Source organism: Rhopalosiphum padi, chromosome 2, assembly GCF_020882245.1.
Source record: "Rhopalosiphum padi isolate XX-2018 chromosome 2, ASM2088224v1, whole genome shotgun sequence".
Classification (NCBI taxonomy): Eukaryota; Metazoa; Arthropoda; class Insecta; order Hemiptera; family Aphididae; genus Rhopalosiphum; species Rhopalosiphum padi.
Genome location: NC_083598.1, coordinates 42961932 through 42985880, shown reverse-complemented (window position 1 = coordinate 42985880; position 23949 = coordinate 42961932). Strand labels below are relative to the sequence as shown.

Genomic DNA, 23949 nt, shown 5'->3' with positions numbered 1-23949 from the left:
TAATATTAATTATTATCCCCTAACTACGTCTGGCCAATTCCTAGAAACTTATGTACATATCACAGAGATATAAAACAATATATCTGTGGAGTGTGGACTGTGGACATACTACATTTCTACATTAAATTTGAACAACTTGATTTTGGAACAACTATTTTGTGGAACAAAAGGTAGTGATCCGATTTTTCACATCACCATAATCTCATGGCCCAATAACTTATTTTCCATATATTATTGTTTAATCTTTTCACAGTGATACTGAATACTGATATTCTGTTATCCAACCGCAGGTTTAAGTAGTCTAACGTTTACAAACGTTTCTCACTATTCAATTTTCATTATTCAATAATCGCTGGGGATAAGTTATTTTGTTTCTATTTTATTAGTATAATAATAACATACCATCTTATTTAAACAAAAAAAAACATGGCATTATCAATTAGTAGAAAAGAAGTTGAAGACATCAAGCCGTATTTGGAGAAAACTGTTTCCAAGTTTTTGGGATTCAGAGAACCGTCTCTGGTGACCACATTGATGCATTGCTTGTCGTCTGGATACGACAAGTTTAAAACCGCAGGTAAATATTTTTTTATTAAATTAATTATACAAAATACAAAACTAACACAATTATTTATTATTTGGAACTTTGTTAAAAATAAAATTTAATTTTGCCATAACTTCTTCTAGATAAACTTCGGTCTTCGCTGTTGGATCCAGGTAAGGCATTATCCTTAACTGATAAGGCATTTGATTTGGCTAAGGGAATGACAATGAAGGTTAACAATATTCCTATAACTACTAAGCGTAGTATTAAGACAGAGTATGACGAAAATAATATTAAACGTAAAAAAGAAGATGATACAACTGTAGTCAAAGAAGAGGCACTTTCCATGGGACAGGTACCTAACTATTTTGTTTTTTTTTTAGATTATGTTTTAATCATTTATTATTTTTTTCATCTTAAATAGATCAAAGACATGATGTTGAATGCCCAAAAAATGATTGAAGAACGAAAAAAAGCACTGTCCATACCATCATCAGGTGTTCAAAAAAATACTAATGGCAAAGATAAAAAACCACAAATAACAACTGATTTTGAGAAACAAGCTAAAATTGCTCAATTGCAGGTTATAGTTTGTTTATAAAATATTCTGTCTACATTATAATATTTATGATACATATTAATATTAAATTTTTTGGAATATTTAGGCTCAGATACAAAAAAAGTTAGCTACCGGTATTATAAAGACAGTTCCAAGTGTTCCCAAAACTCTGAGTTCGTCTGCAGAAAAACCAACACCTCTAATTCTTGATAGTGAAGGTCGTACAATAGATATTACTGGTAAAGAAGTTCAGCTAACACAAGTTATACCTACATTAAAAGCCAATATTAGAGCAAAAAAACGTGAAGAATTTAAACAAACATTCAGTGAAAAATCTAATGATGATTCTTCTGAATTAAAGTTTTTTGATCCACGATTAACATTAAAAACAAATATCCGTACAAAACGATCATTAAAGTTTCACGAACCTGGTAAATTTCAACAAATTGCTGATCGTCTACGAATGAAGGTATTTTAAAATACGATTTTCTCATATTTAATTTATAAATTCTTATAAATTAGTTATGTTTTATATTAGTTCTTAATATATATTATACGTATTAATAATAATTTTTGAATATAGGCTCAGTTAGAAAAATTGCAAAATGAAATTTCACAAATTGCTCGTAAAACTGGTATTTCATCTGTAACAAAAATGGCATTGTTAGTGCCCAAAGAAGAACAATTAACTGAACATTGTCCTGATTTTGAATGGTGGGATAGTGTTATTTTGGATGGAGCATCGTAAGTTTGTAATTATTCATAATATATTTTACTTAGATGTTTTACTATAAATGTAAATTACTCAAATTTTAGTTATTTAAATGAGGCTGGCGAAGTTCAGTTTAAAAGAAGTAATATATCACACTTAGTTGAACATCCATTGCAAATGAGACCACCAAGTAAGACTATTAAGTATAAGTATATCACTAAGTTTAAATTTAAGTTTAAAACTTAATTAATTAAAAATGTACATAAACTGATGTACTTAGTTCAGAAAAAAATATTTTTATCCTTAAATGACATAAATTTGATTCAAAATATACTTTAGTTTTAAGCATAAACATAACAATGTATATAATTAATAAAAGAGTAAAACCGTTTACATTTTCTATATCTTCTTATTTAGATCACTGTAATTTCAACATTGTTTAATACATTGTAAAATAATAAATAATTTTCAGCTGATCCATTGAAACCAGTTTTTATGCCAGTATTCTTAACAAAAAAAGAAAGAAAGAAACTACGTCGTCAAAACCGTCGTGAAACATGGAAAGAAGAGCAAGAAAAAATTAGACTTGGTTTAGAACCTCCAGCTGAACCTAAGGTATTTAAATTATAAACTTTATGTCTATGTCTATCTTCATATTATTTTTGTCTTACATGTTCTTAATTGTATGACATTTTAATTTAGCTTCGTATTTCAAACTTAATGAGAGTATTGGGAACAGAAGCAGTTCAAGATCCAACTAAAATGGAATCTCATGTAAGGGCACAAATGGCAAAACGTCAAAAAGCTCATGAAGAAGCTAATGCATCACGCCGATTAAATCCAGAACAAAGACGTGATAAAAAAATGAGAAAGTTACAAGAAGATACTACATTAGGTGTTAACATTGCTATATATAGGTAATTTTGATGTTATTGGAGTTATTGGAACAATTGTATGTAAATTTAATGTATGCATTTTAGAATAAAAGACCTCAGTAATCCATCAAAAAAATATAAAATAGAAACCAATAGCAAACAACTATTTATGACTGGTTGTGTGATTTTATGTAAGGACTGTAATGTTGTTATTGTCGAAGGTGGCCCAAAACAACAAAAAAAATATAAAAGGTAACTAAATCATATTTATTTTATTGTTAAATTGTATTAATAAAAGATTATTAGACAAATTAACAAACAATATTTATGTATATATTTAGATTGATGTTGCATAGAATGAAGTGGGAAGATGATGTTATTAAAACTAAAGATGAATCAGAACCAAAATCAAATAATAAATGTTCTTTAGTATGGGAGGTAATAAAAAAATCATAAAAACTTATAAAGTTACTATTAAATATTAAATAAAATGTAATTAGCATATAGTTACACAACTGTTTATAACTCTATTTTCATGATTCAACAATTATTATCTCTAACTAAATGAATATAATTAATATTTTTTCATTAAATTATTTTATGAGGTAAGACAATATATTATAAACAATATTTTCTTAATTTTCTTACTGAAGAAACCATATTAATTTCTTTACAATTTGTATTGTAATTTAAATGTATATATATTTTCAAAAATGGTATTGTATAATTTCTAATAATTTTTATATTCTGTGATTTCATTTCAGGGTATGTCGAAGCAACGTAATTTTGGTGAAATAAAGTTTAAAGTATGTGCTTCTGAAAAGTTGGCCCGTGAACAATTAAAAAAACATGGAGTGGAACATTATTGGGATCTAGCCTATAGTGATTTGATAATGGACTAAAATATTAGTGTAAGAATAAATGCATTCAATAATTTGTGAGTTTTTACACTCAACTAATTGTATTTATCTTTTATATGTATATATATAAAGATATATTTATAATTCAACAATGTTTTTCAATTTGTATGATAATATATTTTATAATATTTAATTACTATTTATTAATTTATCCAATTCATTATATTTCTTTTGTTTCTCATATTGTATTTCTCTTAGGTATGATGTGTATTTCAATTCATTTATTGCAATATATTTGCATTTTGCATTTGTATTAGCTTTTAATTTGTATGATATTGTTCTAGCATAACCTTTATTTGTCACTGATTGCACACACATTTCTAAGATTTCTTCATTTATGCTCATAAGATGTTTAATTCCTTTTTTTAGCTTTTCTATTCCATATGTTTTTATCGTTTCTTTAAATTTCAGTAAAAACCGTTGGTATAACATGTTATCTGCCATATTGATTTGTTGTAACCGGTGAACATCATCATTTGATAATATTTCTTTGTATGTATTTTTTCTACTGTTGAGAGGTAAGTAAGCCATTTTCTCTAATGGCCATTGCATGAAATGTGCAAACAAAACAAGAGATGCGTCTAAATATTCAAATATCATTACGAAATCAAAATCTCTTTCAATTATATTTATATGTTTATTTATCATATCGACGTTTTCAAAATCGTTTGTAACCATTCCCAAGTCCCAATTCATTTGATTTATTCCTAATTTGTTATTGTAACGTTTTATATGGTTTGCAGATGATTTGTTTGAAATCCTAGTGGTGATAAACTCAGTTAAATTACATTTATATTTTTTATCAAAATGGTAAAACGAGTACAATGATTGAAATAATGCTGTGGGTTCCCGAAGAATAGTGACGTATACTGTACCGGATCTCATGACGGATTTTATTTCTTGGGAATACCTGGTATGATGGACAAACATGTCAAATTTTCCATCCACAGTTAAATATTTATTACTTATCATACTGGTGTTAAAATGCATAGGATTTCCTATGTAATTATTCATAGTTGGTAACAAAAAATCAAGGTTTTCCATATGACCAAAGCGCATCAGTATATTTTGAACAGTAGAGCTTGCACATTTATGTGTTTTCAAAAAAAATATACGTTTCTTCTCGATTACCGTTGCAGGTGATGGTGACTTGGATTCAATGATTGTCCTGAAAAAACTTGTAAAAGTTTTTAAATAATTTGGTTATTTACCTAACATCAAAAGAAAAAATATAATTATTTTTGTGTTTTAATAATTTCATATACCGCACCTGTTGACAACATTAATCAAATTAACTATTGTAAATATATTTTAAGAGTTGAAGTCCCTACTATACTGATTTCCATTAAGTACTTATTTAAATTGTAATTATGTATGTCGCCCAGAAAGCATTTTGAAAATATGTACCCACTTAGAGACCTTAAAATTATTTAGAAAAATTTTAAATTTAAAATGATAATTTTTTTGTTTATTTATTTAGTAGGTATATACATACATATTACGTAACCACTTAATATAACTACCTAATATACATACCAACATCTACTACGTACCTCTACTATTTTGTGAGACTTGTCATCACTAATCACCAATTCCCAACAGTTTAATAATATTATAATCTGTAATATGCCTAATTAGTTTTATGGATTTTTATTAATGGTATTATTTAAATTATTAACGACTAAATACTAAACAGTTGTTTTATATAAAACAGTTAAGAAAAAAAAAACGTCTTAATCAATAATTTAGAATTACCATTTGGAGGGCTACTAAATTATTTAGGCTATCAAGAATACTATTATAGTTATGACAGATGCTTATACTATAATATGTAGGTACCTATACCTATTAGCATATTAAAGAATAAAGGGTACCTATATTATTTTATTATTACACTCACCATATTTCCAATAGCATGCAGACCATATAGGCGCAACTTAGACGTCTAAAACGTGGGGTGCTAAAACTGTTGGCAGTTTACCAATTGATAGTATTTCACTTAAATAATAATTGTTAGGTATAAAAAAAAAACAAGGGGTGCTAAAGACCTTTTTGCATCCCCCTAGTTGCGCCACTGGTGCAGACCAGTATTTCTTAACCTTTTTGATACCACGGAACATCAAACAATGATAATTTTGTATGTGGAACCCCTATGAAAATTATCTTAAAAAAGAGGGGTACACAAAACATGAAAATAAACCCTTAAGTGATCTTTGCGGAACACTGGTGTAGACCATGTAGTATTGTAGTTTGTGTTCGGAATTTTTATATTATTTAAAAATCAATAATATTGTATAGGTAAAACGATTTCAAGTAGTTTTAATAACTAGGTAGGTGGTACCTACCTAACAACACTGTAAGAGTGTGCAGGGAAAAAGGGTTAAGTGATGTAGGACATCAAAGTTACAGACATTTTTCAGCACCAAATTAGAAAAGATACATCTAAAATTTTGTTATTAGTTAGGTAATATTTATTTATTTATTATTGTTTACTATTTTATTTAAAATGTATTTTATATAATATTGAAAAATGTACATTATTTTCATTGCTTATGTAAAATCTGAGCTTCCCTAGAAATAATATATCAAAATATGTCATACTAAATAGAATACTAAATATGATATTGCCCTAGGGCGCTAATAATATAATATAATACATTAGTAGTTAGTACAGTACTGCAGCACTCATCTTAGTGTGAAGAGTAAAGACGTGAAATTCTTGTATATTTTCAACTATTTTGTATATTACGATACAACTTGTTAACTACGTGGAATACACAGTGGTAACTGGTAGTATAATAGTACCTACTTACCTTAACTCTAAAATATTAATTTATTCGTTGATTACAATGATTTGCAGATCTGCAAACATTATATTATCAAAAAATTCAAAAGGACTACCTATATAAGGTACCTAATATTATAATATGTATAAAAATATAGCACAATCGGTATCTAAGTACAATAATTTATTTAAAGTGTGTATAATACACATAAAAGATATAGCTAGGTATAGTCACACATATATAATAACACGAAAACTTGAATTATAGTTTAAACATGAAATTAAGAATTTATAGTTTATTTAACTTATGTATACATACCTATGTTCAAATCCAGTTGGTATGAAATTAAAACTTATTAAAAATGTTATTAGCGTCAGTAAAATTACAATATAGGCAAAACAATATTTTATTTTTATAAACCGCATAGTATTTATTAAAAAAGACCGAATGTAATTAATTGTGTAGGAGTTACTGGATTGTTGACAATGTATTATACATATTATGTGGTAAGTGTGGCATAGGTATTATTATATGTATAAGCTATACAATTCAGATATCTGACCCAATACTATATTATTACTCGATCCATTGGAATTATTGCTATAATTGGTTACCTACCTATGTCTATCTTAATTTCGAAAGATAATTATTTATGCAGTGTTACAGAACTACACACAATACACTTAAATTTTATTAAGTGCTTTTGATTATATATATATATATATATATATATACGTACATGTTATATTGTAAACATATAGTCATTGAGTATTTGACTGTTTCAATAGGTACCATGTTTTAAATTATGATATATTGTCATAATCTTAAATCAACATTGTTTTTTATATCATATGTACATATTTGATATCTATATAGGTAATATATAATAATGACATAATGTATCTAGGTATTCTAGATTATAAGCTACCTTTATAAATGACATTGTATGGGTGTTCAATCAATAGTTTTCCAGCATTACGCACGTGGTTATACAAACGTACATTGTTAGGTTTACCTGTTATTTGAATTTAATTTGATTTTTCATTTTTGCACGGCTGTAAAGTCTAATATAGGGCATAGGCTATTTAGTATACATAGACTTAAAGGGGGACGCAGGGAGACGTAGTCCCTCTCTCTCTCTCTCAAAAAAATAAATATTTATAGTAGTTATCCTTTCTAATTATTATAACCAGATCAATAAGACAATTTAGGTAATACACATTATTTTTTTCTTTTTGCATTATTTTTTTTCCAATTCAAGCACTATATACTTATATTGGGCTTTAAAATAGTTGATCTTATAAATTGTATAAATAATAAAATAATAAATTTAAATAACACCTATAGGTGCTGCAGCCTGCAGGCCGCGGTATTCGGCTATTATATATAGGTATAGTAATGGAGGTATTGCTAGTATTAAAATGTATCTATATTCTATGCGGATATATAATAGGTACATATTATTGAATTACAATTTAATTTTTGTCATCAGCCAATTACAATAATATATCGCGTAAAGTTATTATCTGTTTTACTTGTTTTATATTCTAAGCGGAGCGAGGACTGTCAAGTGTTAATTGTCATTATGATTATTGATTATATTAATATATAATAATATATTGGTTTTACAATGATTAAATGATGTGTTTTTATAAACTATACGTTGTGTAACTATCATCGGGATTCGAGGGTGCTAGAACAGAAAATTAACTCCTGATCATCTGCATTGTGTGTGCGGTCACTGCAGCTGGTAATTTGTATAAGAAATTAAAAAATCCGGTCTTATTGGATAATAAATAGATAACTAGATAACTGTGCTTATATTATTATGCTTCTGACTTATAATTTACAGTCATCGTGACCAGTTGCGTGCTGAATAAATTTCAAACCCGAAGAAAACTACCATCTGACCACCCTTTCACCATAAGCTTTTAATCTGCATTTTTTTTCTACTTATTAGTTAGTTATTATAAATATTATTATAATTAACACATTTTTATCGCACTAAATCCGTTTCCCAGTATTCACCTACCCAGTTCCCACTCACCCATTTTGATCACGTTTTGATTTTTGATTTTTCCTAAATAAAAAGCTCACTTCGGTGCACGTCACTGCAGGTCACGAATTCGTGAAAATGTATCATAAATTCATAATAGAGTAGGTATTGTCTAATAACTGCCACTGAGACGTTATTGTTTTTAAAAACTTCAATTTTCGTAGTGTATTGTTTTTAAATATATTTTTTCGTCACATAATGTTATACAATAAATAAATTGCTTAAATTATAATAAAGAACGTCGGTACAACCATTATCGTCACATTAAGTTAATAATTTAATATACATATTACATGTGTAATAATATTACAGCCCGGCCGAATTGTTCGCGATTTACTAAACAAATACGAATCGCCCAAATCACCGTCTGTACGAGTAGTGGGTTCCGTAGGGTCCGGAGAAACTGGCGTGCGAGACAGAGTGCGGAGTCACGACGGTGGCACCGTGGCCGTACGGTGCAGCTACCAGCCCATGATGACTACCGTACGGGACGGCAGCGGTCGGACCGTAACCGTACGGGACTGCGACCGGTCCGTGGCCGTACGGGACTGCGACAGGTCCGTGGCCGTACGGGACGGCTGCCGGGCCGTAACCGTATGGGATCGCGGCCGGGTGATGGTGATACGGCAGCTGCACGTCGTTGGTGTAGCGCACGTCCGACTTGTGCGCGGACGAGTACGGCGTGTCGACGGTTTTGTGGACGGCGGACACCTGTCCCCCCGGATGGCCGAGCGTCCGGAACACGCTTGTCGACGTGCTGGCCACGGCGCCGTCGTACGGGCTGTTGTAATGCACAGGGCCGCCGACCACGACCACTGGTTTCGGCGGCAAGTACGCGGCCGAGTAAAGCGACGGTTCCGCCACCGGTTCGTCCGCCGCCACTGACAGTATCATCAACGCAGCCACGACGCCGAAGCACTGCACATTCAACACCTGTATGGACGACACAAACACAAATTCGTTTTTTAACTTATTTAAATATTGTACTGTTATACAGTTATATTGCCACTCGTAAGTGTAGTTAATCATTAACAGTGTTTTTTATTTTTTTTAAAAGGTGGACTGATGACCATAAGACATATTAGACATAAAAAGTTTACAGATAATTTATACATCATCATGTTACATCTTAATTCTTACATCTTACTTTCTTACTTTTATACTAGATTTTTATAAGTTTGAGTCTTGTGACTTGTGACGAAAGTAGTCAAAAACACAAAACCGTATAGGTAGCCTCCTAATAGGTAGGATGTATTCAAACGTAAGATAACGATCTTAGTTATTTTATTGTAATTCAAAAATTATATTAATCGCACAATTTTTAAACATTATTCTATATAACTATATTTTGTATTTAATTTGTTTTTTTTAAATTGAGCGCTTCGAGAGTTCATTATAGTTCTATATGCTATGTATTTTATTTTATCGATATAATATGATACACTCTGATAAAATATTAATATGTATGTTTTGCAAATATTTGTTTAGAAAAACTGTATGGGTTAAATTGTTATGAATTATTTTTTTGAGTTAGGTGAATTTTTTTAATTTTTTGTGTATTTACACATTTTTGTAACAGATGGTTTTTTTTTTCATAAAACCTACAATAATTTGCATTATTGTACGATTATAAATAAATAAATTGATAAATATTAAATTTAAATATATTCATACATAATGACCATAATGCCATGCTGGCCGCAGAAATATTATATATTTAACTATTTAGATATATAAAAATATTGAAATACATAATAATATATAATGTGCACCTGCAGAAGTCTAGAAATCTTGATCTACGGTACCTATTATATGGTGTACTTATACTTAACTAATCTTTGCTAACGGTGCACTTTTAAGTCTTTATCGTATCAAATACTTATGTAGTTATGTCCTATTCCCTTAACTTTGAGTGTCCATTATTTTTTATTATTAGTAATATGTATTATGTGTAATATAAATATCAAGTTATATATTATAATTTATAGGTGCAATTTACCTTAAAATTCTGCATGATATGGCGATATAATAGAGTCAGAGTAAACTGAACCAAGTATTGGACACGTTGCTGTAGATATTATATGTACTGGCCGGTTGTTGATATATGGTATTTCAGTCTGTAGATAATATTACATTGAGTCTGAGCGTAATCATTTATGTCTTATATACACCTCGACTTCTATGTAATAATCGGTGGGAAATCATATTACCCCAAGGGGCGAAGTGTTTTTTCAGCTACTCCCTCCTTATACAACAGGCCGATCGCTTTCAAGTTAAAAGGTTCTATTGTTAATATAAAATATTACTATCGATTGTTATACACTATACATGATATAGTTTTGCCATAGCCGTTGTGTGTAAAATTCATGAACAATTTCTAAAAGTGACCTTAAGACTACTTTGCAACGCGTGTAATAAAGTAAAATAAAAATATATATAGGTATATAAAATGCAAATATTTTTATGTAACAATGTTCTTGTTTAGGTTCAAAACAATGCATAGTCTTGCAGAATTGCAGAGGCCAAAGACAAACAAGCAACGATGGTCATATTTTATTAGTTATTAATTATCTATTATATATACCTACTTAGTACTTACCCAGTGACTATTGTACGAAGTTCGTCATGTTTCGAAATGAAAGACCGTTGTCAACAGAGTAAACATTTTCGGATTTTTACTTTTAATTTCTAAAATAATGTATATGTATACCAGTGTCCAGTGGTGCAACTAGAAAAAAATTTCGGGGGAGAGGGGAATTACAATATTACAATATATATATACATAAGATAAGTACATAGGCTATTATACTAGGCCTCGGAGAAGTTTCGGGAGAGGTTACAACCCCTTAACCCCCCCGCAGGTTGCGCTACAAGTAAATACTAATTACTTGTAATTTACTTACGATAGTTACCCACTTAAATAAGAGGCTTTATTTATGCCCTCACCCATTACATACAACCAAATTATATAGTTGATCAAAATACGATTAACTAAAATTCTATGGCGGTTATATAAATTATAAGTATATTATAGTAGGTATATATAGACATAATATATGTAAGATGTAATTGTATTTTTTTAAGTTAAAATGTTAAATAGAAAATTAGAAAGAGTGCATAAAATTTTTAGTATAAAAATGTTTAAATATATATATATATATAATATATAATTTAATGATTAACATGTTTAAATATTATTGTGTGACTTTATAGTTTATATAGATCATAGAATATACTACATACACTATACACTATAACTATATACACGTGACACGTCCTAATTATAATTTAATTGACTGTTAATAAGTATTTGACATACAAAATGTGTATGTTAAATCTTAAGTCGTACCATTATACATTTATATAATTTATTTATACTTATAATACCTATATACTGTAGGGAAAAATGAAAATTCATTGAGCAGTTATCATAATGAATCGTATTCGTATATATTGAAAAGTATTAACTTTTTAAATAACTGATAATTTTCATACTTTTTAACGTTATTTTTTTTTAAACATTATCACACTTCTATTTTAAATATATTCTGTTTTATAATAATACAAATTACCCTGTATAAATAAAGTATATAACAGTGGCTAGGTACTCCGACATTGCGGAGAAATTAAAGTTTAGAATTATTTATTAAACGTTAATACGTTATAGTCATATATAGATACTTATTACCATTTGGCTTTTTCACTATCAAATTATAGTCATATATTAGGTTATGGTAGCCAATTAATATAATTGGTATTATTAGTGAAAATGTTCAAAGTTTGTAGTAATAGTACTCTATACTGGAATTGGAATATAAAAATATAAAAAAGATTGAAAGTCGCTAACCTATAATATAATTATATATAATTATGTATTAATATGTAACATATAGATAATACTAGAATGTAGTTCCCGTTTCATCAAAATAATAGAGATTTTTGTATGGTTTTTTTCTTTTAAAAAAACTTTCCATTGTTCTCCGAAGGTTATTGTGTGTAAGAATCCAGATCGTCCATAGAACACATTTATTTTACGAGTACCTATATAGATCATAGATATGTAGATATACTTACATGCAATTTATATAGAGTTCGTCTATTGTCTCGGAGAACTGTGGACGACTTTGTAATATAATAGTGTGTATGTATTGAAAAACATAACGTGATGATTATTGATTGATGACGTATCCTTCAAGCCTGATTATTTGTGGCCGACTCTTTTTGCAACCTCAAGAAGGTCGTTCAAATAATATATACAAATAAATTTTTAAAATATTTTCTTAACTTCTTTACTTAAGGTTAGATTAGCCAAATTTTCTACCGCAAAACATTTATTCTCAAAAATTGTTGTAGAAATATAACGGATACCAATATTTTTGAATAACATTTTTTTAATAAAACTTCAGAGAGTAATATATTTTTCGTAGTAATGAGAAAAATCTAAATTCTAAATTACGATATATTTATATGATATATAAACATTATAAACTATAAAGGAGTTTATTTGTTTAACATTCGCTCAAAATGCAAAGGTGCATCATGCCACATGAAACTGTGGGTAAAGTTATATTCGAAAAAGAGGGAACATATTATACCTAACAGATTACCTTTTTTATGTTTTTAAATGAACTATGAAAGTTTTTCTCTTTAATATAACTATACGAAAATTTTATTTTTTATTATTACCTTACTTTTATAGTTATCATATGATTTTTGAACTATGTAGGTATAACGACATTTATACTTTTATTATATCTACTAATTATTATTATTATCAATTTATCATGGTCCCTGTTAATGTGTCTGCCAATGCGCGAGTATAAAGACGTTTAACAGCAGAATGTAAAAAATACATTTTTTTTCTTAAATATTATATATTAAAATGTTTTATTTTTTATTTGTTATTTTCTTCCTTACATATGTAGTTGTTTAACAACCGTCCTTCCAGGTTTTTGAGACGATGGCCAATAAAATGAGATGTTACCACAGGCATTGTACGTTGGTCTTCCTACAATAAAATCACAAAACAACGAATATTTAAACTGTTTTATTACATGGATACTTAGGAGCTTTATGTCGTAAGTATATTCATATATACTTCTTTGTAAATATTGTCACGTATTTCTTTTTGACTTCTCCAACTATCTGTTTTTGATTTCGGATCGAACGACTTATTCGAGTTAAAAAGCAATTCGTACTGCAGTTGTTGTACAACTGGTTTCTTGATACCAAAGTAGTTTATTAGATTTTCTTCTGATATGTCCTAAATCACATTATATATACATAAATAGTAGTCTACGAATACTGAATATTAAGGATGCTTAAACGTTAAACATTGAGTAAAATTGATAAATACTTTATCATACAAATAATAATAATAAAACAATTAGATCATATATTTCTTGTATTGATGACAAATTATATATTCGGCTCCGACTAGGTATACTAATATAATACATTAAAAAAGTATAAATAACTGATGGCGTTTTAAAAATAACGAATAACGAGTTGATATAATAATCATATCGTTACATCATACTTATATTATGGTTAAGAGGACGTTATACCTGCATGTATTGTTTCTCTTTTACTAATGTAAATCATAGCAAATTTGCGTTCAGCAGAACACATTTTGTGATGTTAGCTTTAATATTAGAGTAAATTTACATATTATCAAACTTAAAGGTAATAATATTGTCTAGGGCATCTCATAGGTTTTTATTGATATCTTAATTTTTAAGCGAATTACGAGCATTTTAAAGTTTTAATATTTTACATAATTAAAATATATATATATATATGTTAAGGTGTATGACCGCAGTAGGCGAATGTTGACAGTCACCGGTGTATGTCGATATTTACCAAAAATCGTAGTGAATGTTGACAAATGGTCTTAACGCGTTTTTACACTGGTGATTGTTCAAATTTACAATTAATGTTGGCAAATGTTGACCAGTGACCACACATGAAGCACGATGTAAATCACTATACTAAAAGGTATTTTCTTATTATTTTATAGAATTAAGACGTTATTGTCCAGTCACAATATGCGTTGGAGACGTTTTAACGTTAGTATAATGTTATGGCATGATTGGCATGAGATAATCCGAATGATATTAAGGATAAGCTAATCGTCCCGTTGAAACTAAAACTATTCATTATGTAAAGAACGAAGAACTACTCAAAGTTCGTATAAAAAATATGATCAACGAATTGCGGAACCAATTCAAAAATATATTGTAAAAAAATATAATACAAACAAATGTAACTGTATAAGAATGGGGGAATACTCTGTAACAGTAAATGCCACGATAGTTAACCGTGTTGTAATAAATATAACTTAAAAAATTAATACTACTTAATCTATAAGTTAAAAAATTAGTTTGTTAAACTACGAGTATATTTATTTATGAATTTATTACCTATATATTTGATTATATATGTTGTCAGACATGTCAATATTCAGTAAATAACTATTGCGTTTATCAACAAACACTGGTAAAAGTCTACATTCTAAGATATTTGTAAAAATTGATAACATTCACTAAAATGATCGGTAAATGTCAACATACACCGGTGACTGTCAACATTCACTGCCATGCGGTCATACACCTTAACATATATAAGGTATATCTAAAATATTAAAAGTGCAATCTCATAAAATTATTGATTTGGACTATAAATGTATAATACCTTTAATGGTACAGTAGACTTTTCAAGTTTCGTCCACATGGTTGCTAATGCTCTTTGTACCTGTGTCGGTGTATGCCAATCGGCCATAGTGTTCACCTAAGTATATTATGAAGTAATATTATATAAGTAATACGCAATTACATTTAATATTTACGACAAGTCTAAAGACTAATAAAGAGTAGGTACCATTAAAAATTAACTTGATATATGCAGTTGTCTTATATAATATGTGCAGTAGGTAAGACAAGACTATTAATACTCAATAATTTGTAATATGTACACAATTTTACAATGCACATTAACGATAAAATATAGGTACCTAATGTGATGTTGTATTTTGATCAATTTTTACCATAGATACTATTTTATAAATATTTTAATAGATAGGTATATGTTTTTATTTTTTTTGTTATTTTTAAATAAATATTTACAATCTGTATGGAAATATACATATGATACAATGTACGGTTTGAGTGGGGTAGCGTCCTGCTAGTCCTGTAGTAACGCTAGTTCACTGATAGCCGCATATATAGGCGGTACTAGACCCTCTTGGCAGGGGGGCAGAAAATATTTTAACTATATATTATTTTATTTTTTTTTTGGGGGGGGGGGGGTCGTTAATGGGCGACTAAAGCGGCCCGCATATATATTGGTACCTATTTTTTATAGATAAATTATAGAAATGCGTTGTATAATATGTTTATTGTTTTGTTAAATTTTTTTTTTAATAACAATATTACCCATAATTACTATTATTATTTATATAATATCAATTGCGAGATTATTAATGCGACTTCTGTACTATAAGGTTACTGATGATTAGTATTTCATGATTAATAGTGTGACTTTCAGACGATGTATTAAATTAACACGGTGTAACTCGAGTTCTGCAGATTTCTGCTTACAAAATTTTAGAATACAATTTAAGATATTTGGCTATACCTTTATCATTTTATGGTTTATAAATATTAAAATTACGTAGGTTCTAAAGTTTCTTATTAATTATTACTTAGTTATTTAAAGTTTACAAATTGTATTATACAAGTACAAAAAAGCTTTGGGTTACCTTGATTGGGACTTAAAGAAATTATAGAATTTACATGGTAGTATGGTACAGGCTGTTATATTGTAACAGTTAAAAATGTATACAATTTTTATGAACAAATATATCTATTATTATGTACTGACTACTGTGTCTATTGTTTATATTTACGCAGGTACAGAGTGATTGTATAAGAACTGTGCATTTTTAGTAAATATTTCAAACTATTGCCACGCCGCGCGCGATTCAAGAGAAAAATTTCATATTTATGTAAAATAAATTAAATAAATTACGACTGATTTCAATGATTTCATTATCCATTCGAATTTTGTTTCGTTGCCTTTTTAAATCATAGACTTTAGATCATATAGTATAATGTATATGATCTAACTGATCTAAGTCATAGACATATTATATTATTAATATTTTTGATAATATGTCTATGTTTTAATTTTAAACATGCAATATTGCCGCCGGGCGGTAAACTCATTGGTTCTTACCAACACCACGGTAAATGTTCATTGTATGTATCGTTGTTCGTATCATATTATGACGTGTTATCATAATTAAACAATATTGGATTTTATTAAAACTTTGTTATAATATACATTATACAACGATTTTCTGATTTATTAGTTGTAGTGACTTATACTTATTTTTTTACTTACTTTTCGAATGTCAGCGTTTCCAGTTAAATAACCGTTTGGATTGTATTTTATTTGTGAATAGTTTTATTCTCCAGTCACCATGTCAACGATAGAACAGCCTTGCTATACTTTGATCAATATCTCTAGTGACTATGAGATGCCAAACGAAATGCAACTCAAGTCAGATCTTGGTTAGTATTCAGTGTTTATTTCAGGGGGGTGACCGGGAAAAACCGGAGAAATATGTATAACATATTTTTACTTCCTTTAATTATTATTTACTCCTATGTATACCCACTCAAAAATTTACAATACCCTCCTGGGATAGAAGGTCTGAAATTATGTTAGTATTAAACATCCGCCGTGGTTGTGTATTAAATTATTCTTATTAATGATATTTCATTTTGGTATGTGTATAGAAAAAGGTGATAGCAAAACAAAAATCGAAGCATTGAAAAAAGTCATTCATATGATAGCCAATGGAGAACGTTTGCCAGGATTGTTGATGATAATTATCCGTTTCGTTCTACCATTACAAGATCATACAATTAAAAAACTGCTTTTAATATTTTGGGAAATAGTACCAAAAACTACAGCTGATGGAAAATTATTACAGGAAATGATATTGGTCTGCGATGCATATCGTAAGGTAAAAAATAATTTAACTTTTTTTTTATAATTTATTTTACCTATAGTATATTTATCATAAATTAAAATGAAGTGGTATATTTAGTATTTGCCCATGGAAAATTTGCCATGCTGATAAATCAATTTATTATGTTTGAAAATTTCGATTTTTATTTATATAGTAGCTGTTAGGTATGTTACATCATCTTTACTATATTTTATTCACTGATTTTGAGGTTTTATATGTTTTTTAAATATTGATTTTTATTTTTAGTTTCAAATACTAAAAATGTTGATATCAATTTATTGTTCTAAATTTTATTTTATTTTATATTTTAGGATTTACAACATCCTAACGAATACTTGAGAGGGTCAACTCTTCGTTTTTTGTGTAAATTGAAAGAACCAGAATTATTAGAACCACTGATGCCTACTATACGTTCATGTCTTGAACACCGTCATTCATATGTAAGACGTAATGCTGTACTTGCAATATTCACTATTTATAGGTAATTTGAATTTTTATATTCAGTTAAACAAATTATTTTTTATTTTAAATTATAATTATGTTATTAAAAACTTGTTAAATAGGAATTTTGAATTTCTGATACCGGATGCTCCTGAACTCATCGCTAATTTTCTTGACGGAGAGCAAGACATGTCTTGCAAACGTAATGCTTTTATGATGTTACTACACGCTGATCAAGACAGAGCACTTACATATCTGGCTTCTTGTCTGGATCAAGTAGCTTCTTTTGGTGACATTTTGCAACTAGTTATTGTAGAACTCATTTATAAAGTAAGAGAATATTAAATAAATCAAATGATGACTATTAACAAAATATTAAAATGTTTTACTAAAATTAGGTATGTCATGCAAATCCATCAGAACGATCCCGTTTCATACGTTGTATTTACAATTTACTGAATTCTAGTAGTCCAGCTGTTCGTTATGAAGCTGCTGGAACATTGGTAACCTTATCAAATGCACCTACTGCTGTGAAGGTATGTTTTTATTGCATTTATAGATGTAAATATTAAAATAAAAAATGTATATAGGCAGCAGCTTCTTGTTATATTGAATTGATTGTAAAAGAAAGTGATAACAATGTAAAACTCATTGTATTGGACCGTTTAATTGCTCTTAAAGAACACCCTTCACATGAAAGAGTACTTCAGGACTTGGTCATGGATATTCTAAGAGTATTATCTAGCACTGATTTGGAAGTTAGAAAGAAAACATTGAATTTGGGTAATCATTTATGCTATTATTTATATATAATTATGTAATTAAAATATAATAATGCGTTGTATCTATTTGTATAGCTATGGATTTGGTATCATCTCGTAATATCGAGGAAATGGTGTTTGTCCTTAAAAACGAAGTTGAAAAAACCCATAATTTAGCTGAACATGAAGATACTGGAAAGTATAGACAATTATTAGTGCGCACACTTCATACATGCTCTATTAAGGTGTGTTATTATGTTATAAAAATGTGTTAATTTTTTAATTTTATTTTTTACTCATATAATTTTTTATAGTTCCCAGATATAGCTGCAACAGTGATACCTGTACTCATTGAATTCTTGTCAGATAGTATAGAATTGGCTGCCACGGATGTTATGGTATTCTTGCGTGAAGCTATTTACCTCTTTGAGTCATTACGTCCTCTCATAATTCAGCGTCTATTAGAAGTTTTTCAATCTATTAAGTCTGCCAATGTACACAGAGCTGCATTATGGATACTTGGTGAATTTGCCAACTCGCAAGAAGATATCGAAGCAACAATTGAACAAATAAAAACATCACTTGGAGACGTATGTTATTGATTAGATTTATTTTTGAAACTTAAATTGATTATAACTATTATAAAAAATTAGCACATATTCATCAATATAAATTGGGTTAAAATTTGGCAAATGTATTTTAAATTATCAACCAGAAATTTATTCAAATAATTCATTTCAAATAAGGATTGAATTTAAATTTGTTTTAGTATATTCCTGTATAATTTATTTTTCTGGATATTTTTGTTCATTGGTTACATTGATCTCAAAGTTTCCAAGTAAAAGCCGTATATATTTGAATACATTTTTTAAAAATAATATAAATATTATTCATATTATTAAAAAAATAAATATTGTATATTATATTAATGTTTAAAAATATGTTAGTTCTAATTAATGATGAAAATAAATATTTTTGCTTTATAACTTAAAATTGCTGTCATGTATAACAGTTTAATATTTAATAATAAGAATATGTTAATTTATTTTAGATGCCTTTAGTTGAAGATGAGTTAAAGAAAGCGGCTGGAGATTCAGAAAACGTTGAAGAATCTGGATCAAGTGGTTCACAGTTAGTTACATCTGATGGAACATATGCTACTCAATCAGCATTCATTATAAATACTCCTCGTAGTGGTCAGGCAAAACGGCCACCATTACGTCAGTATCTAATTGATGGAGATTTCTATGTAGGTGCTGCATTAGGCACTACATTCACTAAATTGGGCATCAGATTTGCTGAAATCTGGGAAGAACAAGATTCTATAAAAGCTAATCAATTTTGTGTCAAACTAATGTTAATTTTAACTTATATTTTGAAGCTTGGAAAATCGGGTAATTATAATTAAAAGAAAAAAGTACTGGTTTTTAGCCATTCAGGAAGTATTTTGCGGTTTCTCAGATATTGGTAAAGCTACGCCACTTATTTTTCTCATAATTTCAAATGTCTTAATCATTCATTAAAAAATTCATACTTTGATGAATAAAAAAGTAAAAAATAATAATACATATTTAATTATAATGTAAATTGATAGATTATAAAATAAATATATGTACAATTATACATAATTATTATATGTTATAAAAGTGAAAAAAATATATGTGAATAAATACATAAACTCATGAAAATCAATTAAATCATTTACGTTGTCAAAATACGATTTATCTTTCAATATATTTTCTTTTAATAGATAGTATTTATTTGATTTGCTTTGTCATATAAACTGCTTAATATGTATTGAGGATGTTTTTTTTAGTCTCTTCATTTTTTTTGTTCCGCATAGCACTTCTTCACATTCTGTCAAAATTATGTGTGTGAGTTCCACTTATAGTGTTTACAATGTTATATTTCTGATCAACTGTTGAGTGATTTAAATTATCAGTATTGCGGTTATATTATCTCGTAAAATACTATTATTATTTTTATCAATCATTATTTTTAAAATATCTAATAAATGAATTGTATATGAATTTAGTATAAATGATACAAAAAAAAAAATACATTATAAATAAGTGGTGTTACCTTAAACTGAGTGCTGGGAATATACTTCTTGTGGGGTGTTAACTAAACTAATATCAACAATTATATTAATATTTGTAATGTTTACTTATGTATTTTATATATTTGCATGTTTTTTTATCTAGGAATTTGTTCTAAACCAATTGGCATTGACGATGGAGACAAAATTATGGAGAGTATTAAAATATTAAATGATAGGGATAGCGAAATCGAAGAAATTTATACCAAGGAGTGCAGCAAATCATTAAATGAAATGTTGGCTGCTAAAGAAGATGAAGAAAGCAGCAATAAAAAAGTAAGTTAATAATTTATAAAAAAAATTTTTTATCATTATAAAGGTATTATAAATTTATAATATTTTTTAGGCTAAAGAAAAACCAGGACATAAAGTAAATGTCGATGATGCCATTGTATTCTTACGTACCACTAGTAATGGTACAGAAGGTACAGAAAATGTTTTTGAACTTAGCTTAAATCAAGCCGTTGCTGGTGGTGGTTCTATTCACCAAAATAGTGGTGATGGTGCATCAGGACTTTCAACCAATAGTAAACTTAATAAAGTTACACAACTGACTGGATTTTCCGATCCAGTGTATGCTGAGGCTTATGTTCATGTCAATCAGTATGATATCGTTTTAGACGTATTGATTGTTAATCAAACAGGTATAAAATTAATTATAAATTAGACATGAGTACAAGTTATTTATAATCTTAATAACTAACAATATATAATGTAACATATTAGGTGACACATTACAAAATTGTACGCTAGAGTTGGCTACAATGGGAGATCTAAAATTGGTCGAAAAACCACAACCTGTTGTTTTGGCTCCTCATGATTTCTGTAATATTAAAGCTAGTGTTAAAGTTGCATCTACTGAAAATGGCATAATATTTGGAAATATTGGTAAATTAAATAAGTTTCTTTATTGTGACTGGTTATTACTATTTATTATTTATTATTTATTTATACTAGTCTATGATATTGGCGGTGCAATTGGTGATCGAAATGTGGTTGTATTAGATGACATCCGTATAGACATAATGGACTACATAATGCCTGCTGTATGTAACGACTCTGAGTTCCGTCAAATGTGGACTGAATTTGAATGGGAAAACAAAGTATAGTTCTTTTAGTGTATTGTATTTAAGTATTTAGATGTTAACTATAAATTGTTTTAGGTCTCTGTTTCCACTAGTTTGACCGATCTTAATGAATATTTGGCACATTTATTGAAGAGCACTAATATGAAATGCTTAACTCCAGAAAAAGCATTATCAGGACAGTGTGGATTTATGGCTGCAAATTTATATGCTAGGTCAATATTTGGTGAAGATGCTTTGGCTAATTTAAGTATTGAAAAGGGATTAGATAAGCCACAAGTTATTGGTCATATTAGAATTCGGGCTAAAAGTCAGGTAATTACAAAATAGTACTAAAATGTTATTTATATCTCACAATAGTTTATATTTCAGTTTAAACTGAATGTTAAGTAATACATTTCATGGTATTTAATTTTTGTAAAAAATGTCTGGTCAAAACATAACATATTTTATGTTCTGTATGTTGTACAGATTCTTATAGTATTATGTAAACATAATAACTTACCATGTTATGTTATTATGAACTGATAGTGAATGAAGTATTGAAAACAAATAGTTTATTATACATAGAATACTGCTTAAATAATATTCTATTATTGTAAAACTGAGTCATTGGATTTTAAAAATATTCTTATAACTATGGACAAAAATACAAAATTAATCATCACAAACATTTTATTCATAAAAATACATTAGAGATGCATAACAATCGAAATTTGAATGAGAAGTTTAAGAATTATAAGTATTCAATGCTTAGATGAGCGAAGTAGTAAATCAACATTGTGCGGGGTATCTATTCCACTGCTCTCACTTAAACTTTAAATACTTATAACTCATACACTACTCATCTGAATTTAAACAATCCAAAAAATTATTCTGCTTTAGAATATGAAATTAAAAATGTATAATATTGGCATTCAAAAATATAAAATATAAAAATATTGTTTTATTTCGACTGGAAATTATGAAAATATTTTTTAGAACATAAATAGATTTTGAAATGAGTAATAACTAGTATTGTTTGATAAAGGAATTATTCAGCATTGTCATTGTATATCCATTGTTAATTCTCTGATATAATTTGGTAAATAATAATTCATTAATACTAATATTAATCAAATTAAAATGTATAGTGTTAAAATAGCTTGTGAATGATATTTTTTAACATTTTTCTATAGAGAATACTTTTGATATCATTAAAAGAATGCGTGTAAAATATTTGAGAAATAATCCTTTAATAGTAGAATTTAATAACAATGAACATAGAAACTGTAAATGTTAGCCCTAGTTTACTGATAACATCACAATGGTACAACACCACAATGTAATTGAATATAAAACTTAGCAAATTTACATTATACCTGATTTATAACAATATTATAACAATTATTAAATAACTTTTTATTGAATTTGGCATTTCCGCATGTCAGCTACCTATAGTGAATCACAAACATATTTTTAAAATGAAAAACAAATTCATGATTACGTTTTTTTTTTAAGCTGTCTAAGCGAGCAGATTATGAATATTCTTAAACAGTAAAAATGAATTTAAGTCTGGATTATATGAAAAAAAAAAAATGATATTAAATTGTAGAGAACTGTTTATTATCAGTAGTTTAAAAACTGTATTTAATTATATACTTATTATTTTACATAAATAGAAAAATTAAAATTTTTTTTTCATTTACAGTGAAATTTAAATTCATGATCAGTTAAAGTTCTTTCTGTAATTTAATAATGATGACTTTTGTTCAAATTTAATCCATAAGTATATTAATATATTGTGTTATAAAATTTGATTTTAGGGAATGGCACTCAGTCTTGGCGACAAAATAAATATGATGCAAAAACGACCATACAAAGCACTTGCGGCCTAAGCTCTACATTGCAGATTCAAATAAAATCATCAACCTTAAGAGTTTATCTTTATTATTATACATATTATATTTATATTGTGTTTTGAACTACGTATTATCAATAGACATTTATTTAGAAAACGTCTTTTGTTTATAATAAAATATTTTAAAATAACAATGTCATCGTTCGTCTATGGGCAGGAATGTGCTATTTATTTT

At 28.0% G+C, this 23949-nt stretch overlaps 5 protein-coding genes across 6 annotated transcripts; 2 read left to right on the top strand and 3 right to left on the bottom strand.

Annotated features, from left to right (window-relative positions):
- The first annotated feature begins 271 nt into the window (after positions 1 to 271).
- LOC132921578 (U4/U6 small nuclear ribonucleoprotein Prp3) lies at positions 272 to 3743 on the top strand. The gene is made up of 11 exons (XM_060984673.1): positions 272 to 577; positions 688 to 899; positions 969 to 1127; positions 1210 to 1572; positions 1687 to 1847; positions 1920 to 2005; positions 2288 to 2430; positions 2518 to 2732; positions 2796 to 2942; positions 3032 to 3128; positions 3455 to 3743. The coding sequence occupies exons 1-11, from the start codon at positions 427 to 429 to the stop codon at positions 3590 to 3592; spliced, it is 1872 nt and encodes a 623-aa protein (XP_060840656.1). The 5' UTR covers positions 272 to 426; the 3' UTR covers positions 3593 to 3743.
- Positions 3622 to 6944, bottom strand: LOC132921580 (galactosylceramide sulfotransferase-like). Of its 2 annotated transcripts, none has more exons than XM_060984674.1 (2): positions 6715 to 6944; positions 3622 to 4787 (listed from the first exon to the last, which is right to left on the bottom strand). In XM_060984674.1, exons 1-2 carry the CDS (start codon positions 6819 to 6821, stop codon positions 3740 to 3742), a joined length of 1155 nt encoding a protein of 384 aa, XP_060840657.1. In that variant the 5' UTR covers positions 6822 to 6944; the 3' UTR covers positions 3622 to 3739. The 2 variants fall into 2 exon arrangements, with proteins under 2 accessions (XP_060840657.1, XP_060840658.1); XM_060984675.1 differs by having other exon boundaries at positions 3622 to 4778.
- A 1663-nt stretch (positions 6945 to 8607) lies between these two features.
- On the bottom strand, positions 8608 to 10610 carry LOC132922657 (cuticle protein 76-like). Its single transcript, XM_060986282.1, has 2 exons — positions 10452 to 10610; positions 8608 to 9385 (listed from the first exon to the last, which is right to left on the bottom strand). Exons 1-2 carry the CDS (start codon positions 10464 to 10466, stop codon positions 8813 to 8815), a joined length of 588 nt encoding a protein of 195 aa, XP_060842265.1. The 5' UTR covers positions 10467 to 10610; the 3' UTR covers positions 8608 to 8812.
- Positions 10611 to 13346: 2736 nt separating this feature from the next.
- Positions 13347 to 15232, bottom strand: LOC132920649 (uncharacterized). Its single transcript, XM_060983198.1, has 3 exons — positions 15146 to 15232; positions 13551 to 13715; positions 13347 to 13460 (listed from the first exon to the last, which is right to left on the bottom strand). Exons 1-3 carry the CDS (start codon positions 15230 to 15232, stop codon positions 13347 to 13349), a joined length of 366 nt encoding a protein of 121 aa, XP_060839181.1.
- A 1548-nt stretch (positions 15233 to 16780) lies between these two features.
- LOC132919211 (coatomer subunit beta) lies at positions 16781 to 23908 on the top strand. The gene is made up of 15 exons (XM_060980601.1): positions 16781 to 17025; positions 17254 to 17483; positions 17801 to 17970; positions 18053 to 18260; positions 18329 to 18466; positions 18521 to 18713; positions 18788 to 18936; positions 19006 to 19281; positions 19743 to 20085; positions 20896 to 21065; positions 21136 to 21433; positions 21516 to 21677; positions 21747 to 21892; positions 21953 to 22189; positions 23680 to 23908. Exons 1-15 carry the CDS (start codon positions 16935 to 16937, stop codon positions 23749 to 23751), a joined length of 2883 nt encoding a protein of 960 aa, XP_060836584.1. The 5' UTR covers positions 16781 to 16934; the 3' UTR covers positions 23752 to 23908.
- The last annotated feature ends 41 nt before the right edge of the window (positions 23909 to 23949 follow it).

Bases quoted from the DNA above. Each gene is read 5' to 3' on its own strand.
- LOC132921578 (XM_060984673.1), top strand. From the start codon at position 427: ATGGCATTATCAATTAGTAGAAAAGAAGTTGAAGACATCAAGCCGTAT. The intron at 1,573-1,686 runs GTATTTTAAAAT...TTTTGAATATAG, and splicing joins CTGATCGTCTACGAATGAAG to GCTCAGTTAGAAAAATTGCA. The intron at 2,006-2,287 runs GTAAGACTATTA...AATAATTTTCAG, and splicing joins ATTGCAAATGAGACCACCAA to CTGATCCATTGAAACCAGTT.
- LOC132920649 (XM_060983198.1), bottom strand. From the start codon at position 15,232: ATGGCCGATTGGCATACACCGACACAGGTACAAAGAGCATTAGCAACC. The intron at 13,716-15,145 runs GTATTATACATT...AATGTGATTTAG, and splicing joins AGTCTACTGTACCATTAAAG to GACATATCAGAAGAAAATCT. The intron at 13,461-13,550 runs GTATATATGAAT...ATTTTATTGTAG, and splicing joins GTGACAATATTTACAAAGAA to GAAGACCAACGTACAATGCC.
- LOC132921580 (XM_060984674.1), bottom strand. From the start codon at position 6,821: ATGCGGTTTATAAAAATAAAATATTGTTTTGCCTATATTGTAATTTTA. The intron at 4,788-6,714 runs GTATGTATACAT...AACTTTTACAAG, and splicing joins CCAACTGGATTTGAACATAG to TTTTTTCAGGACAATCATTG.
- LOC132919211 (XM_060980601.1), top strand. From the start codon at position 16,935: ATGTCAACGATAGAACAGCCTTGCTATACTTTGATCAATATCTCTAGT. The intron at 21,434-21,515 runs GTATAAAATTAA...GTAACATATTAG, and splicing joins ATTGATTGTTAATCAAACAG to GTGACACATTACAAAATTGT. The intron at 21,893-21,952 runs GTATAGTTCTTT...AAATTGTTTTAG, and splicing joins AATTTGAATGGGAAAACAAA to GTCTCTGTTTCCACTAGTTT.